We start from the raw sequence: 16971 nt of genomic DNA on the forward strand, positions 1-16971 counted from the left end.
TTACTTCACATACAATGGAAGTCTGAGAGCTTTTATGATAAAGGTTTTAAATACATGACCGTATAACGTGAACTCATACCTACAACCATTACACTCTAACAACAAATATGATCGGAAGCGTCTTGGGAACTAATTCCTGTGGTTTTCCCGAAGGTTATATGCCATCAGACCCAAAGAACCAGACCGTAACACCATAAATACTTCCCAGAGCTATGTTAGTGTACAGCACGGCACTGTATTTGAGCTGTCTAACAAAGGCTTTGTACATGTTCATTAATTCTACCGGCTGAGAGGCCCGGCTTGATTGGAAAAATATTTGAATGTGAGATTCCAGCGTCGCATTGTGACATTTGAATATGTGTTGCTTTTTAAAACGTAGCCCCAGCTTTATCAGAGTGGCATATCCGGCCATGTGACCTTTTAGGGAACATGCAGACCACTAATTAAAAGTAAAATATTCATGAATAGGTAGCCTCACAGCTTTAAGGTTTCCAGTTGGATCCTGAGCTTTACACTCGGGTTACTGTCTGTGTGGAGCCTTGTATTTTCATGTCACATGTCTGTAGATTTCCTCCAGGTTCTCTGGATTCCTCCACCCTCCTAAAAAACATGCTATAGCTGGATTGACTACTCTAAATTGGCCCTAGTTGTGAAGGAGTGTGTGCGTGGTGTCCGGTGATGGACTGGCATCCTGTCTTGTGCTATAATTGTTCCCGGAATAGGCACCGGATCCACCACGACCCTGTCCAGGATTACTGAAGATGAACGAGTGATCCATAATATCCATATACATATTATAGATTATACATTAAATGTAAAGACTCTGGCTTGAACAGAAATATTATAATATACTTATAATATTATATAATTATATATAATATAAATAATATAATTGAGAGAAATATTAAAGGAGCAGCGTGGCATTTTAAGCGCCCTCTGCTGCCTGTGATGTGAATTGCAACAAAACCATTGAAAAGATTTTCACAACACTGCAAAAAAAATGAATAATATTAATAATAATAACAATGATTCACTGATTCAATGATTCACTCATGATTCAATGATAATGACATAGATTCAGCTAAACTAGTTATTCCTTGTTAGTTTAAAGAAAATAAAAAATACTGAGGAGGTCTGTTCTCACTGGGAGGGAAGCTAAATTCTAGGCCTGAAAAATCTCGAAAGCAGCCTGAATTTAAGAAACTAGAGACATCCACTATAGGCCGACATTGTGAATCACAGATTTTCTGAAGTATCTTTGAAATGATATGATTATTACAAGTCTAGGAACTCTTTTTTAAATTTTTTTATTATTTTTATTTTTTAACTTTTTCACATAGCTTTTTTTTTCTATTGTTACACACTCCGCATTCTAGTGATGCACTCATATAGTGTATCCCTTCATTATACAATAAAAAAAAAAAAACAAACGGACGAACAAACCGAAAGAAAAGCACAACACCCTGTTAGATTCCTCGCTGAGGAGAATAAACAAGCAGGACGAACGCTCAAGAAGTCAATCGCTAATGTTTCGAAAACAAGTGATGGATGGAGCGGCGTTTCAAACGCGTTCGGTTCAGAAACTAATTTCCTTTTGTTGAACTCACTGACTGGATGTTAAAACTTGTTTATCAGTGTTTAAAAAAAAAAAAAAAAAGGAATAGTCATGAAGAGGACATGAATATACAATGAATCACTGTCTAATAAAATAAGGTCGTCGGATCCGCATCAGTTCATATTTACAAATTCGTCAAAATACAGCGGCCGAATATGCAATCTAAAGGGTATCTATGTTGCCAAGAGAAATATTTTACTATCATTTTTTTTTTTTTTTTTTTTAACCGGTGAAAGCAGAAATGTTTACTGCACTGCTAGCACTCTTTCTCTTTCTCTCTCCGTCCTCCGACACAGAATTTATTTATCCATTTATAAATGCAAGTATATTCTGCCGAATTTGTATTTCTAAGGATAATAAATGAGCGGGATGAACACCCACTACATCAAACACTAACGCTTTGAAAATACAAACGCCATGATGATGGATGTGCTGTGTTTTAAAGGCATTGCCTCATTAGAAAGAGAAATTTCCATCTGAAAACAAAACAAAACAAAACAACAACAAAAAAAAAAAACCCACTGACGAGACGTAGCTTATTGTCTTATTTTCTTATTAAGACTTTTTCCCCCCAACTTCTAGGCACGAATTAGTCAAACTATAAGATGTACGGTAAGTGTGACATTCCAGTAATTCTAGTAGTTCGATGCCACATAACCGTAGCATAACATCCCTTAGCAATGCTAGCAGATAATAGTGTTCAAACTCTCCCAAGCTCAATATAAAGTAAGCATGGTTCGGCAAAAGTCCCGCATGTCCGTGTAACGATTTTACAGATGTGTCGATTTTTTCCAGGCCTGACAGATGTAGCGAAGGCTTCAGGAAATGATTATAATCTGAACTACGGTAACCCTAAACGGACAAACATTAAACTTGACTACAGCCATAGGTTCTGTGAATAATTTTTTTTTTAAATAGACGTATGTAGTGCCGTTGCTTCACTCCATATTTAAAACGTCTTCCAAATATAAGGGCTGTGAGAGGCCTCTAAAGGTTAATGCAAACGATACACAGGATTCTCTGCACTGAAATTATAATGAGTGTAATATGAAATCACTCAGCCATCTGTTACAAGACCCTAATCCTGTAAAACAGAGCGAAAGACGCATGAAGTACTATTTTATTCATCACGTTTGAGATTTGTACCATAACAGTATCGGGGGGGGGGGGGGGGGGTTTCATCGTGTAGCAGTACGTAACGAGGACGTTTTGCTCTACTTAAAATCCCGATGAACAAATAATGTTAATAATGCACGACGCACCTGTTGTCTTATCTTGATAACTGTAAATGTCTCCCATGCTGTTCTGACGTGTGATGTGATGCCAGTAAGCACTCCGGGGCAGAGATATCGACTTGGTTAATGTGTTCTCGCTTAAAAAGGTCTGTAAAAAAAACAAACAAACAAACAAACAAACAAAACACACACACAACATTAATGTTACATTAATCATTAGAAAAGACATGGATTAGAATTATTACTCAAATAGCAAACATAGACTTTATATGTCGATTTTATTTATTCCGGCCATGCAGAGGAGAAAAAAAAAGCAGTGTTGTGCAGTGTTTCGGTGGTGGACAGGGTGGTCAGCATGGGCACTCTGATTGGTCTGCAGCTACGACGCTCCATATGCAGCAAGCTGCAATGCACTGTGTGCTCTGATACCTTCCTATCATAACCAGCATGAACTTTTTCGGCAATTTGTGCTAGAGTAGCTCTTGCCGGATCGGACCAAACGGGCTAGACTTTGTTCCCCACGCATATCTACGTAAGAGCCTTGTGCGCCCATCACCCTGTTGCCGGTTCACCAGTTATCCTTCCTTGGACCACTTTTGGTAGGTACTAACCACCGCATACCGGGAACACCCTGTTTTGGAGATGCTCCGACCCAGTCGTCCAGCCGTCACAATTTGGTCCATGTCCAAGTCACTCAGATCCGTACTCTTACCCATTTTCCCTGCTTCCAACACATCAACTTTGAGAACTGACTGTTCACTTACTGCCTCATATATCCCACCCCTTGTAGATGCCATTGTAATGAGATAACCGATATCATTCACGTCAGTGGTTTTCACGTTATGGCTGATCAGCGTATATTAAAAAACGTGTTAAAATTGTACCGTGTGAAGGGTTTTCCCAGGACGCCACACGTACAGTACTGTATCATTTCCAGTTTGTAAAAAGTGGTGAGCGAGAGTGTGCTGAACACCATATTGGAACAGTGTGTGTATTATCACATTACATTAGGGGGGTGGGGGGGTGGGGGGGTCACACTCCTGTCCTGAAGGGCCACAGCACGACAGAGTTCAGTGTTCTACCTCATTTAGCACACTTCATTATACTCATGCACTAATTACCGTGACTTCATCATCAACAGTGAAACTGGTACACCTATTCAAGTCAGTCGGCGTACACCTCTACACAGAACGGCGTTCAATTCATCCCCAGCACTCAGTCAAGCGGAAAAGGGCTATAACTAAGGATGCACAGGTACCGGTATCAGTCTGATAACGTGTTCATTTACTCGTACTTGTAAAAAGTAATACGATACCAACATCCGATACTATTTGACACTACAGGATATAAGCGTTCACTGGAAAAATGAACAGAGGTAAATAAATCCATCACGATGCCACCGATCAACAAATATTGGTGGGAGGTTAGTTTGTTGGGTGTCCGATCGGGTATCAGTACGAACAGGTGCCAAAAAACATGCACTCGCATTCATACTTGGTCCGAAAAGAATGGTATCGATGTGTCCGTAGGCGTAACTAGTGCAAATGTCAGACCTAACTGATGAATGGAGAGAATAAAGATAATAACCTGTGATTTTTTCTCGAATTCCAGCATCATGCGTTCATGCTGTTCTGCGATGGACAGCGTGGCAGAGTGAACTCGCTGGTAGATCACTTCTCCTTCTCTCGTTTGGAATGTGAACAATCCTTCTCCTGTATCACACATCCTGCAACACACACACACACATTTGACTTACTATCCTTGGACAGACTTTCCATTGACATCATTATTAATGCAGCTAATTTATGCGATGCCTACACCTCAAACTAATCTGAACACCAAGGAACTTTATCTCTTTAAAAAAAAAATAATTAAAATATAAAAGCTCCTGATTCTGTAAAAAAAAAAAGAAAGGAAGAAAGAAAGAAAGAAAGGTTTCCTCATGGGGACCAGCCAAATGTTCCCACAAGTCCGAAGCTGTCCTTGATAGTCCGGTATTCCAAATTTAAACCTCCTGCAGTTCTCACTACTTTGTCCCAGGGTCATCTCTTTAGAGCTTAAATGTCCCATTATCCAACCCCATCCCCCACCCCCCACCCCCCACACCCAACCCCATATTCCCATTACACTGATGAAATTCAGCTCATTTTGTCCCTGAAACAAAAGTGTCATTTCCTGCTCCATATTCATATCTTGTATATCGCTCAACACTCTCATGAAGGAAAAAAACTGGTTTTAACTTTGCAAAGTCCCCCCCCCCAATTTTTATACATAACGGCATGTCATACAACGTCGGACTGTACATCAGCAAGTCTCTGAGACGATGAAAAACTCCACGGGGTGAGTTGTGTTTCACAGTTTGAGACCAGTGAGTAATTATTTCGATAACTGGAAGCTTTAAGCATCCACTTTTCGTGGACTTATAGCTCCAAAAATGACAAAAATGAGGTGAGTGCGATCACTGTGATGGAAATAAAAGCTTCAGAACGTCTACCGTTTCTAAACATGGCACCAAAATGGTCTCCATACATGCATACATTAATACTTTATAGCAAAATGTCTTCCAAAATTTTTCTATATATATATATATATATATATATATATATATATATATATATATATATATATATATATATATATATATATATATTTATATATATATATTTATATCTTCTTTTTTTTTTCCAGATAGCCTTTAAGAATGGCTTTGACGAAGAACGTATTGAAATCATTCTCATGGCTGGATCGGGAAGCTTTCACAAGGTTGCGTTGGACTTTAACAGGAAACATGGCCAGCACATCACACGCGACACTGCTGCCAAACCTTTTAACAAATTCCAAAAGACCGGAAGTGTTGCGGATCAACCGAGGAGTGGACATCCGCAAACCGACGCGGTGCTGGCGCACATAGTCCCCTGTGTATGGAGATTTTTGGGCAACACTGTACATTTCATTTGTGATGAATATTCCTACAGTAAATATGTCTTGCTTGTAGAATGTAGAAACGAATGGGTTTACCTTCCGGACTCGAAGGTAAAGCATGTAGAGTCTCGTCCGTACCGTCGCAGCGAACTCAGAGGCCACATGACCAGCTTAACTCTGGCATTATGGACGTCCCAGAGGTAAATGTTCTCCTGTGTGATCTGCATTGTGCACTCGCCATAAATGTCCAGATTGGGCGTGGGCATCAGATACACGTTAAACCTCTCTGGAGACAAATAATCATAAACAACGTCATTTATCTTAAAAAAAAAACAAAAAAAACAGCAATCAATAATTTCTCACTAAGCCCATATGGTACTGAAATATAAGTGAGTATTAAACGACTTTCCTTGAAGATCATATACTGTAAAGAAGGTCAGATTTTATTGACGTGAGGAGATAAGAGGGAAAAACCCGACAAGTGTTTACACAGACAACCCAATCGAACATTATTATTTCCCCGTTATGCCATTTTCCACTCTTGAACTACTCTAGCTTGTACGTGATTCAGCAACAGGAAGGTCAACCAACTGTTGCCATGGGAAATGAAAAGCGGACTTCACCAAGCCATATCAATTAGTTCTAAATAGACTCTTGAGCGCTTAACCCCAAATGAATCATCACTAATTACAGCACACGTTTGTCCTTTTTTCCAGAGAAATGCAGTGTGACGTAGCTGGTTTTGTTCACAGTAAACTCAATATAATAGTGAAAAATCCGGGATGCCATTCACGGCGCTGAGAATTCTCATGAAAGCTAATCGATAGTTTCCTGTCTTTAAAAAAGAAAAAATCATATGAAAGGACAGAAAAAGATCAAATCGTCTGGAGATTTATGCTTTGATGGATCGTGTACACTTTGTATTGATATTTTAATGTGACACTAAATTATGTGCGCCCACAGACACACACACACACACAAACAAGTAAGATGGCAGTTCGATTCTAAATATAGCCGCACTTACATCCACTTACAGATCAGCACAACAATGCAGTGCCACCAAATTTCAGCTTGATCAGACATACGGTTCCTGAGGAACCGTTAACGGAACTCAACACCACCCCTTATACAGTAGATCTAAAAAGGTCTACGTACTTCTGTTAAATGGCAGGTTTCTGTGATGTAAACATTGATTGCACAGGTAGCTGTTGACCTGCTATGACATTACTGTCTGTCGCACCTCCTCCGGTGCCCGTAGTATTACTTCTTTCAGCCTTGCCACCATGCCAATGCAACCAAAACCATACAGGCCTGTCCAGTGACTAAGGCTGTAGCAAGCCCCGCTGGCACCGTTAATGCATGCTCAGTGCCACTGGTTCCATATGGCATAGGTCAGCTGCAGGGTGGTAAGCCGGGTACCACCGCTCAACAACGTTTCACTCCTTTAACCCCGGAATGTCTCCCGGTGGTGGAAAAGAGGCAGGGACGTCTCCCTGCCACCCCCTGCAACTAGACCTCGGGTTAGATGTTACTGCCCCAATGTTTCTCCTTTCTCCTCTCCCAGAGCTCACGAAAAAATATTCCAAGGCACTGGATATACCATGGAATGCTGTAATGACAGTGACACTACTAAGAACAGGACGTCCCTCTAAAATGAATGAGAATTTCAGGACAGAACTGGTCAAGGACGGTGCTAAGAGGCCTGCAGCAGCATTAAAATAAATCGCTGTAATTTTTTGGCAAGTACTGGTTGCTCCCTATATGTGATAGCAATCTCGCGAATTCTTCATTATGTCTGGGCTATGGGGTAGGGTGGCAAGACGGAAGCCTGTTTAAATAAATAAATAAATAATCGTCTAATCTCCCAAAACCATGTGGAATAATGTCTAATGATCTGATGATAATAGCAAAGGATATGTTTGGCACAAAAAAAAAAAAAAGACACATCACCAAAATAACACCATGCTCATGGGGAAGCATGGTGGTGGCAGCATCATGCTTTGGGACTGCTTTTCTCCAGCTGGAACTGGGGCTTTAATCAGTGTGGAGGGAAAAATTCATAGCTCTAAATACGTGCTAATTTTGGCACAAAACCTTAAGTCTGAAGATGAAGAGGAATTTCACCTTTCAGCGGGACAACGACCCGAAGCAAACCTCCAGATCAACAAAGGTTTTGGAATGGGCCCAGCCAGAGTCCAGACCTAAATCCAATCAAAAAGCTGTGGCGTGACCTGAAGAGGACGGTGCCCCGGAGATGCACAGCTAATCTGAGAGAGTTAGAATGCTTTCGTGAGGACAAATGGCAAAGTATTACTAAGTCAAGATGCGCCAAACTGATCGACTCTTACCCACCAAGATCGAATGCTGTGATCAAATCTAAATCTGCTTCAACTAAGTATTAGTTTAGGGGTGTGCGCACTTATGCAACCAGGTTATTTATTTATTTATGTTACCCCTGAATAATTCTTATTGCTCTTCACTTGAATTAATAGGTTCAAATTTTACAGTGAAGGAAGGAAAGGTTCCGACACGATTTACCTCGGTTTAATATTGTATATTACAAAACCCTGCCATTTAAACAGGGTGTGTAGACTTTTCTTTTTTTTTTTTTTATATCCACTGTATGTGATCGCACGTGAACATCCGCATCCTCAGAATCTTGTTCTGAGTACAGCTTTCAAGTTTCGCGAGAATCCATGCAACCAATCATGAATTAAACCTGTGTAAATCATTTTAAAAAACCGCCTACGACGGATTGACATGTGGCAGCCGTGGTGTTTACAAAAACCCTTCACGTATTTTTAGTCATCATGGAGGGTTACACTCTGTTTAGTATTTTGACATCAACTCGATCTTGTTTTGGTGTGGTTTGGAGTAGGTTTTGCATATTATGCAAATTAGCTCAAAATCTAAGCAGGCAGAGATAATTAGCTCATGAGGCTTTTCTTTTTTTTTTTTGGTTTGGGAGCTGCTGAAAAAGAATTTTGGTCATAGGACATCTGGATCCTGAATACCTGAAACAAAACACTGAACACTGCACTGTAGCGCAACCACGTTCCACACCTCTAGGACTTATGGTGTGGTTTGCCTGAGCAATATTCATCCATCTATACATTCATTTTCTGTACCGCTTATCCCATGCAGGGTCACGGGGGAGCCTGGAGTCTATCCCAGGGAACTCGGGACACAATTTAGAGGACACCCTGGATGGGGTGTCAACCCATCACACAATCACACACTACAGACCATGTGGAAATGCCATCAGCCTATAATGCATGTCTTTGGACCGGAGTACCCAGAGGAGACCCCTGAAGCACAGGGAGAACATGCAAACTCCACACACACAGGGCAGGGTAGGAATTGAACCCCCACCCCTGGAGGTGCAAGGCAAATATACTAACCACTAAGCCACCGTGTCCCCCACTAGCAACATCCTTATCATCTTATAAGCGTACATTTATATTCCATATAAATCTGAATTCCCAGCCTGCCAGCTATAAAAATAACTCATGATTCACAGTGTTGGCAAGATGTTTCGTCCTCTTCGGTTTCTTCATCCGTAGCTCCGTTTCTCCTCCCACTGTCACCCTCAGTGCGCTCACTGGGGTTAAAGGAATCGGGAATCGTTTGGATAAAAATGAAACGTACACAGTGTCCTCAAAAGTACAAAAAAATAAAAAATAAAAAATCAGCCAAGACATGTCTGGTGTAGGAATGCTTCTTCTGTCTCATTTTAATACTCAAACATCCAGAAGAGTTATGGAAGGGACAAACATCTTCATTGTGGCCTAATCAGGTATCATTTTTTCCATTGTAAATAAACTTTCCAGCGACGGTGACGCGTTTATGTGTTTGATAGATTTAATACCGAGAACCAATAAACAGAAATATTAAACTCACAGCGAACGTTTTCAATATTTCAGCCCGTAGCCCTGGTATAACGACACACGCGCTGACATCAGTCGAAATTTAATACTTCGTTAAAATCTCATTCTGGCGTAAAACAGGCTTCATTTGCAGTCCCAAGGTACCTGATCGGTGTCTATTTTCGTTGGGCTTTTGACGGAGCTGTACTGAAAATCGTTGTACACTCATGACTGCGTGGCCACTTCAACTATTTACCACTATTGTCAAGTTTCTTGATGCCACTGTCGTAGTGGTCTCTGATAATGATGGGAGGGCCTACCTGGAGGAGACGAAAAGCCTGGAGAACAACCTCACCCAAACGTCAACAAGACAAGGAGTTGACAGTGGACTTGAGCATGGAGTAGGAGAGGAGCTACCCACCCCCTTAAGATCAGCAGTTGCCTCAGTGGAGAGAGTGAGCCGTTTGGGGTAAATGGTAAATAGTCTGCGCTTATATAGCGGTTCTACAAAGTGCTTTACACTGTGTCTCATTCACCCATTCTCTCACACACACTCACACAGAACTGCCATACACGGCACTAGCTTGCCATCGGGAGCAACTGGGGGTCCAGTACCCAAGGACACTTCGGCATGTGGGGTCTCGTGGGCCAGGAATCGAACCACCAACCCTACGATTAGTGGACAACCCGCTCCACTACCGCTCAGCCACTGCCGCCCGTACGGTACCTTGGTGTTCACATCATGCAGGTCCTGTCACATTAACACCCTGGTGAAGAATGTCCTTCAGCGTCCTTTACCACCTTAAACGCTTAAAGGACTTTAAACTACCCTCTAAGGTGCTTAGGTGCTTTTTACACCTGCACCATCAAGAGTATCCTGACAGGAAGTATCACCAAGCAGGGAACAGAACCAAGCAGGATAGGCGAGCTCTCCAGACGGTGGTGAGATCAGCTGAGTGCACCATCCGCACTGAGCTCCCCGACCTGAAGCCCATCTACAACAAGCGGTGCTGGACCGAGGCCAGGAAGAGGTCAGGGAAGGACTTCCACTCCCTGAAGCCCAACACAGAGAGAATAAGGAGGAGCTTCTTCTCACAGGCCATTCGGGCCCTCAACCAGGACAACGCATAGGTCTAGAGCTTGTACTTGTTTGCGCAACACCCACACCACCTACATTCACGTTACACCACAGCGCTGTTGAATTCTCGAATCTGATTGGCTGACAGACGTTCCGAGGTGTGCAATTATTTCTCTACGAACGCACAGCTAAAGTAGTTCCAGTTAGGTCTTGACCGCATTACAGTTCCATATCACTTCGCCACGTGAACTGAACTAAGAGAAATGTTCGCCTACTGTCCAGCACAGCGCACAGAGATAACAACAAACATAACAGCGCTAATTTGAGATTTTCCAGAAATGTGTAAGGAATAATTGAGTCGTTAGAAAAATAACGCGCCCTCGGGGTGGTAATGCGGCCACGAGGCGAAGTGGAGGCTTGAGCCATTAATACGCAGCTATCGGAGAGAGAGCGAGAGAAGAGCGAGAGAGAGCAATAAAAAAGAAAGAGAGCGCGAGAGAGATCATGTGATAAACCGGTGAGCAAGTATTCATATTTATTTATTTATCTGTTGTATTTTCTGCTGTAATAAAATAAATAAATAAATAAAAATAAAACCTGTGAACAATCAGGCTTATCGATATTTATTTAGTCATTTGTTCTATTTTTATATTATCAGCGTGAAATGGAAAAAAAATCCTGTGATGTCTCTCTCTCTCTCTCTCTCTCTCGCTCTCTCTCTCTCTTTCTCTCTCTCGCTCTCTCTCGCTCTCTCTCTCTCTTTCTCTCTCTCGCTCTCTCTCTCTCTCTCTCTCTCTCTCCCCAATAACTGCATATCAGTGGCTCAAGCCTCCGTTACTAGCTCTAAAATGATGTTTTGGCTTGAGATGGGATGCGTAATAAATTAGTTCCACACACAAGAGCGTTTTAAAGAAACAAACCTTTCAAACGTCTTGAAATGAAACATCTGAACAATGTCTCGAGGTGTGGTAACGAGGTGTTGTAATCAATGTCTTGAGGTGTGATTGAACTATTAGAAAATAATGAGGTACACATGCGGTCTGACGGCATTACCACCTCGCGGTGCGCGTTATTTTCGAATAATTCGACGGCTCGTTATCGATCACTCCTTACTTAATACCCCTAATTTATAAATATTTATTATATACGTTGGCAATTTCACTACAACTACCTCAGCCTGATGTAGCACAGCACAAACAACTGCACACATCTGCGCTTTATCCCAAATATAGTCAGTCATACTGTTACTGCCACCTGTCTTTTACTATCCCTTATACCAGGGGTTCCCAAACTTTTCCAGGGCAAGGCCCCCCAAATGGCATTAACATTTGACCCGAGGCCCCCCTTTTGCAAGATGTCTTTAAAACACATTAAAAATACAGACTTCTGAATATATCCCCCTTTTTTATTATTAATAATTACATCTTACATCTTTACATTACATTAGATTAGGAATTGATTGAGTGTGTGTGTGTGTGTGTGTGTGTGTGTGTGTGTGTGTGTGTGGTTGTCTGAGAGTGAGAATTTATTTTTCACAACAAATTGTCGAGGCCCCCCGGGCGCCCCCCGGAGGCCGCCAAGGGTGCCGCGGCCCCCACTTTGAAAACCACCGCCTTATACGATATTATATATATTTTTAATTTGAAATATTTTTCCTTTTATACCTGTGTGTGAGTAAATTACATTCCATGTAACTTCTATTTTAGGATCATGGACAGTCGGGAAAAGCATTTCACTGCACGTCGTACTGTGTACGGTTGTGTGTGTGACCAATACAATGTGAACTTGAATATCACTGGAAATTGTCCCCCTAGCTTCATATCCTGAATTACTGTATCCAAGAGTTCTGACTACATGATCTGGTTGAAAAGATTTCCCCTCCTGCTGTTCGAACTCATTTTTATTTTATATTTGCTCATCCACTAAACCAACTCAAACATAGAAATAGAGAAAACATTAACATTTAAATATTTAAACGCACAAACACATCAGATTGCTTAGACGCCATTTGACCTGCAGTCGGCTCGTCAGATTATTATTATTTTTTTTTTGGTATTAAACATAAATATTTAAACACAATGTTCCGGGGTTTCTTTGCTTTACGTAGTACACTCCATAACATCTGCCGTGGCCCAGTCGTATCCGTCATTACTCACAATAACACATCCCTCCTCTTTTAAATCTTCCGTCATTTAAACACCCGGTCGAATGTACATCATCGTCGCGATTTCAAAAACGAAACCGAGTCGAGCTCTTACAGATTTCAAATAGCTCGTGATTGAATAACATTCTTAATTGGGTCATTGTGACCTGAGCGACTCATAAAGGTTGGTGTTCGCACACGTGCTGATCATCAAAGAATTCATTAGCAAGTGCTTAATTCAACACGCACCGTTCTGTTCCCTCTGCACTCCTGCTGCTAATAAATCCGGCTCACCGAGGCTGATGTCATTGATCCGACTGCCCAAACACTCCAAACAAAGCAACTTACACCACTCCTCTGCCTCCAGCTCTGTGGACAACACACACACACACACACACACACACACACGCACGCACAGGTCGATGAGATCAGAAAGGAACAAAGCAGACACAGATAGTGAGAACACATAATAGGTAAAGTTTCTGTGATCGGAAAGTTGTGAGAACTTTAACTGCAGTTCTAGTGTGAGATCGAGTTCGGTCTCACTGTTAAGTCTTTTTTTTTTTTTTTTTTTTTTTTTTTTTTAAATTTAAAACTGCAGAATAAATACATTTCCAAGTAAACAAGCAAAAATAACACAAAGAAACGGACAAATAAATGATTACAAATGCATGATCGTCGTCGTTGTTGTCGTCGGTGGTGGTGTATCGGTGCAGTCAGTCGGAACTTTTGAATCTGTGCCGGCTATTTAAGTAGTTCAAGTCATGAGAGTGTTGTTGCTAGGCAACTGCAAATTATATTAGCTAGGTAATGATTTAGCTTGCTGGCACTTAGCCAGTTTATCTAATATATAAATAATATAAAGTGACCGTGAAAATGAGACAAAAACATTGAGAATATTAATTTTTTCTCTTTTTTTTTTTCTTTACATATTAATAAATTACTGATAAAAAAAAAAAAACAGGAATTATACCTAGCAACAACCGTCCTTAAATCTACCATGGCTTCCACCAAACATCAACATTGATAAGAATCACAGATAACAAAATTCTGAGCTTTTCATGTGGAATTCTCTCATAAACGCCGTTACTTAGTATCAGATTCATTCAGTCGTGCCACAGCTGAGGCCGTAAGTTTACACACGCCTTGCGGAACCTGTAAAATGTTAATAATTAAAAAAAAAAAAAAGAAGAAGAAGAGGGGTCGTTAAAACGGCGTGTAGTTTTATTTATTTAGTTCTGTCCTGATTAAGGTGTTTCACATAACAGATGTTTACACACTGTACACTCCACAGCACACTATAATGAACTGAATTTACACACATGAACCGGTTCAAAAGTTTACATACGCTTGAGTCTTAACACCGTGTGTCGTTACCTGGATGATCCACGACATAACGTAATGATCTCACGTGTCGTGAGAGTTGTTGACGAGTCCCTTGTTCGTCCTGAGCGGTTAAACCGCCCGCCGTTCTTCGAGAAAAATCCTCCGGGTACGACACGTTCTTCGCTTTTCCAGCGCCTTCTTCATATCCGATCCCGTTCCATCAGCGTCTACATGATGTCGAGATCCGTCTCCTCGCACCGAGGACGACCGAGGGACTCGCGCACGACGATCACACAAGCTGCGACCGATCCTTTTTATTCCTCGTTATTATTTTGTTTAAATATCCTTTATATATATATATTTTTTTTTTTTCCATTTAGTACTGCCCTTCAGAAGCTACAGAAGATATTTACATGTTTCCCAGAAGGCAAAATAATAACCATTGGCACCATTTACACATCTGTACATTTATAATCTTCCCGAAACTCACCACTGAAGCTTAGGGAAACTTATGGGCAAAACAACCCCAAACAAAACAAACTAATCACAGTGTTTTCAAATTTTTCTGGAAGGTCTCCTTCCCAAACCGCTGACCTTTAAGTGTGTCTAAACACACACACCCACCCACACACACACATTTTAAGGTTCACCGAGTGGAAGATTGGATAAACAAACACTTCATCAGCCTGATGGAGTTTTGTTGCCTTTCTGCTGCTACGTGGAAGCACTGCACAATTAATCGTGTTAATTAAATCTACAATTTTTATTTATTTATTTATTTTTTTTGGAGGGGGGGGGGGGGATGCTGGATTTATTTCAGCGCAGCATGACACAGTTCATGCTATCTTTATTGAGATTATTATAGTGTGTCGCTGTCGTAGTTGTTCTTGCTGGTTCTCAGTGCTAGCCTTCTCCCTACCACCTTTCGACATGACCTGTTGTCATGGCGATCATATTATTTAAAAAAAAAAAAATCAAATGGCCTCTGCATTTAGCGGAATGCCCCACGCTACAGTTAATGCTACTTTTCCTAAACGTAATCTTCATATGAACTGTTTATTCCACATTACCAGCATGTCTAATTCTCTTACTAATTAACCCACGGAACAATTTTGGAATCTGCTAGTACTTCAGCTCGGCAAAGCATGTTATAGCTAACATGGCTAACTGTACTGTATGATATATACGTACGGACGGTCTGCCTGGTACACTCTTCAACGGTCCAGTTTCAGTGAGCCGGTACCACCTGTAGTCTCAGATTACTCTTCATGGCGAACAGCAGTGGGACCCGATACGATCTTCTGCTGTTACAGCTCATCCACCTTTTGAAGGTTTGAGCTGTTATGCATTCTGAGATGCTTTTTTGCTCATCGCGGTTGTAAAGTGTGATTATTTGAGTTACTGTATACTTCCTCAAACCAGTCTGGCCATTCTCCTCTGACCTCTCTCATCAGCAAGGTGTTTCTTGCACCATTCTGTATAAAACTCGAGACTCTTATTATTATTATTATTATTATTATTATTATTATTATTCCTCACGGTGGCTTAGGGGTTCGATTCCCGCCACGGCATGAGCGGTATGAGCAGCGTTTGCATGTTCTCCCCGTGCTTCGGGGGTTTCCTCTGGGTACTCCGGTTTCCTCCCCGAGTCCAAAACGTATACTGTAGGCTGATTGGCATCTCCAAAGTGTCCGTCGTACATGAATATGTGTGTGATTGTGCCCTGCGATGGATTGGCACCCCATCCAGGGTGTCCCCCGCCTCGTGCCCCATGCCCCCTGGGATAGGCTCCAGGTTCCCCGCGACCCAGTAAGAATAAGCGGTGTTTATACAGCACTTTTCTAGGCGCTCACAGCGCTTTACATTGTGTGTAAAAAATCCCAGGAGATCAGTCATTTCTGAACTACTCTAACCAGCCATCTGGCACTAACAACCCGATCACTGAGTCACTGAGATCACATTTCCTCCCATTCTGATGTCGGATATGAATATTTACTGAAGCTCATGACCTGTATCTATGTGATTTTATGCAATGCGCTCCGGGCACATGATTAGCTGATTGGATAATTGCATGAATGTGAGGGTGTTAATATTAAAGTGCCAGATGACTATATATTTTGCCAATTTTGTCCGATGTAATTATTTTATCCCTGATGTGAATGCCATGGTGTAAAAGGTCCACGTTCCCTTCACGCCTTTTCGTACCGACACGCAGGACAAAATCACCCATTTAAACACGGGTTATTTTTACTTGTTGGTGCAGAGCTTCTAAAGATATTATACTTTTTGTTGTTGTTGTTGTTTGGCAACCATTAACCACTATGGTGTATGGTTATTATGATTATACATAATTATTTGATCGAAGAAAAAAAAATGAAGGATAACATCTTTATGCGTCAATTGCAATCCATCATTCCGAGCATGGATATCGGTGGACGCATCTTCTCCGTCTCTGTGCTGCCAACTTCTGCTGCTCTTAAAGGTCTGAGACACCGATGAATGAAGAGGCTGTACAGTTATAACAGGTGTTACAATTGCACTTCAGGTCTCAGCCATGTTTTTTTTTTCTTTTTCTTTTTTTCTCACAAATCTTGCAAACAGAACTAGCATGCACAAACTCTGTAAGCTATGCTAATATTTAGTATAGAGTGAAGTGCACACAACCTCACTGATTTCACAAGGATAGATCTCCTTCTCACTGCAGGGTATCCACCACAGGAGAGTCTGCAGAAGGGCTCGAATTGTCATCAGGGATCCCTAACATCCTGCCCACTCACTGTTCACAC

General features: G+C 41.4%; 1 protein-coding gene across 1 annotated transcript in view; it reads right to left on the reverse strand.

The window, feature by feature from the left end:
• The window catches only part of dok6 (docking protein 6), a 73852-nt gene that overhangs the window by 10719 nt on the left and 46162 nt on the right, over positions 1 to 16971 (reverse strand). Inside the window, exons 4-7 of the mRNA XM_017452659.3 lie at positions 13109 to 13228; positions 5869 to 6058; positions 4438 to 4576; positions 2878 to 2998 (exon numbers count right to left, since the gene is read on the reverse strand). Of these exons, the coding sequence (XP_017308148.1) occupies positions 2878 to 2998; positions 4438 to 4576; positions 5869 to 6058; positions 13109 to 13228 (570 nt within the window). The remainder of the gene's footprint in view (positions 1 to 2877; positions 2999 to 4437; positions 4577 to 5868; positions 6059 to 13108; positions 13229 to 16971) is intronic.

This window comes from Ictalurus punctatus, chromosome 23, assembly GCF_001660625.3.
Source record: "Ictalurus punctatus breed USDA103 chromosome 23, Coco_2.0, whole genome shotgun sequence".
NCBI lineage: Eukaryota > Metazoa > Chordata > Actinopteri > Siluriformes > Ictaluridae > Ictalurus > Ictalurus punctatus.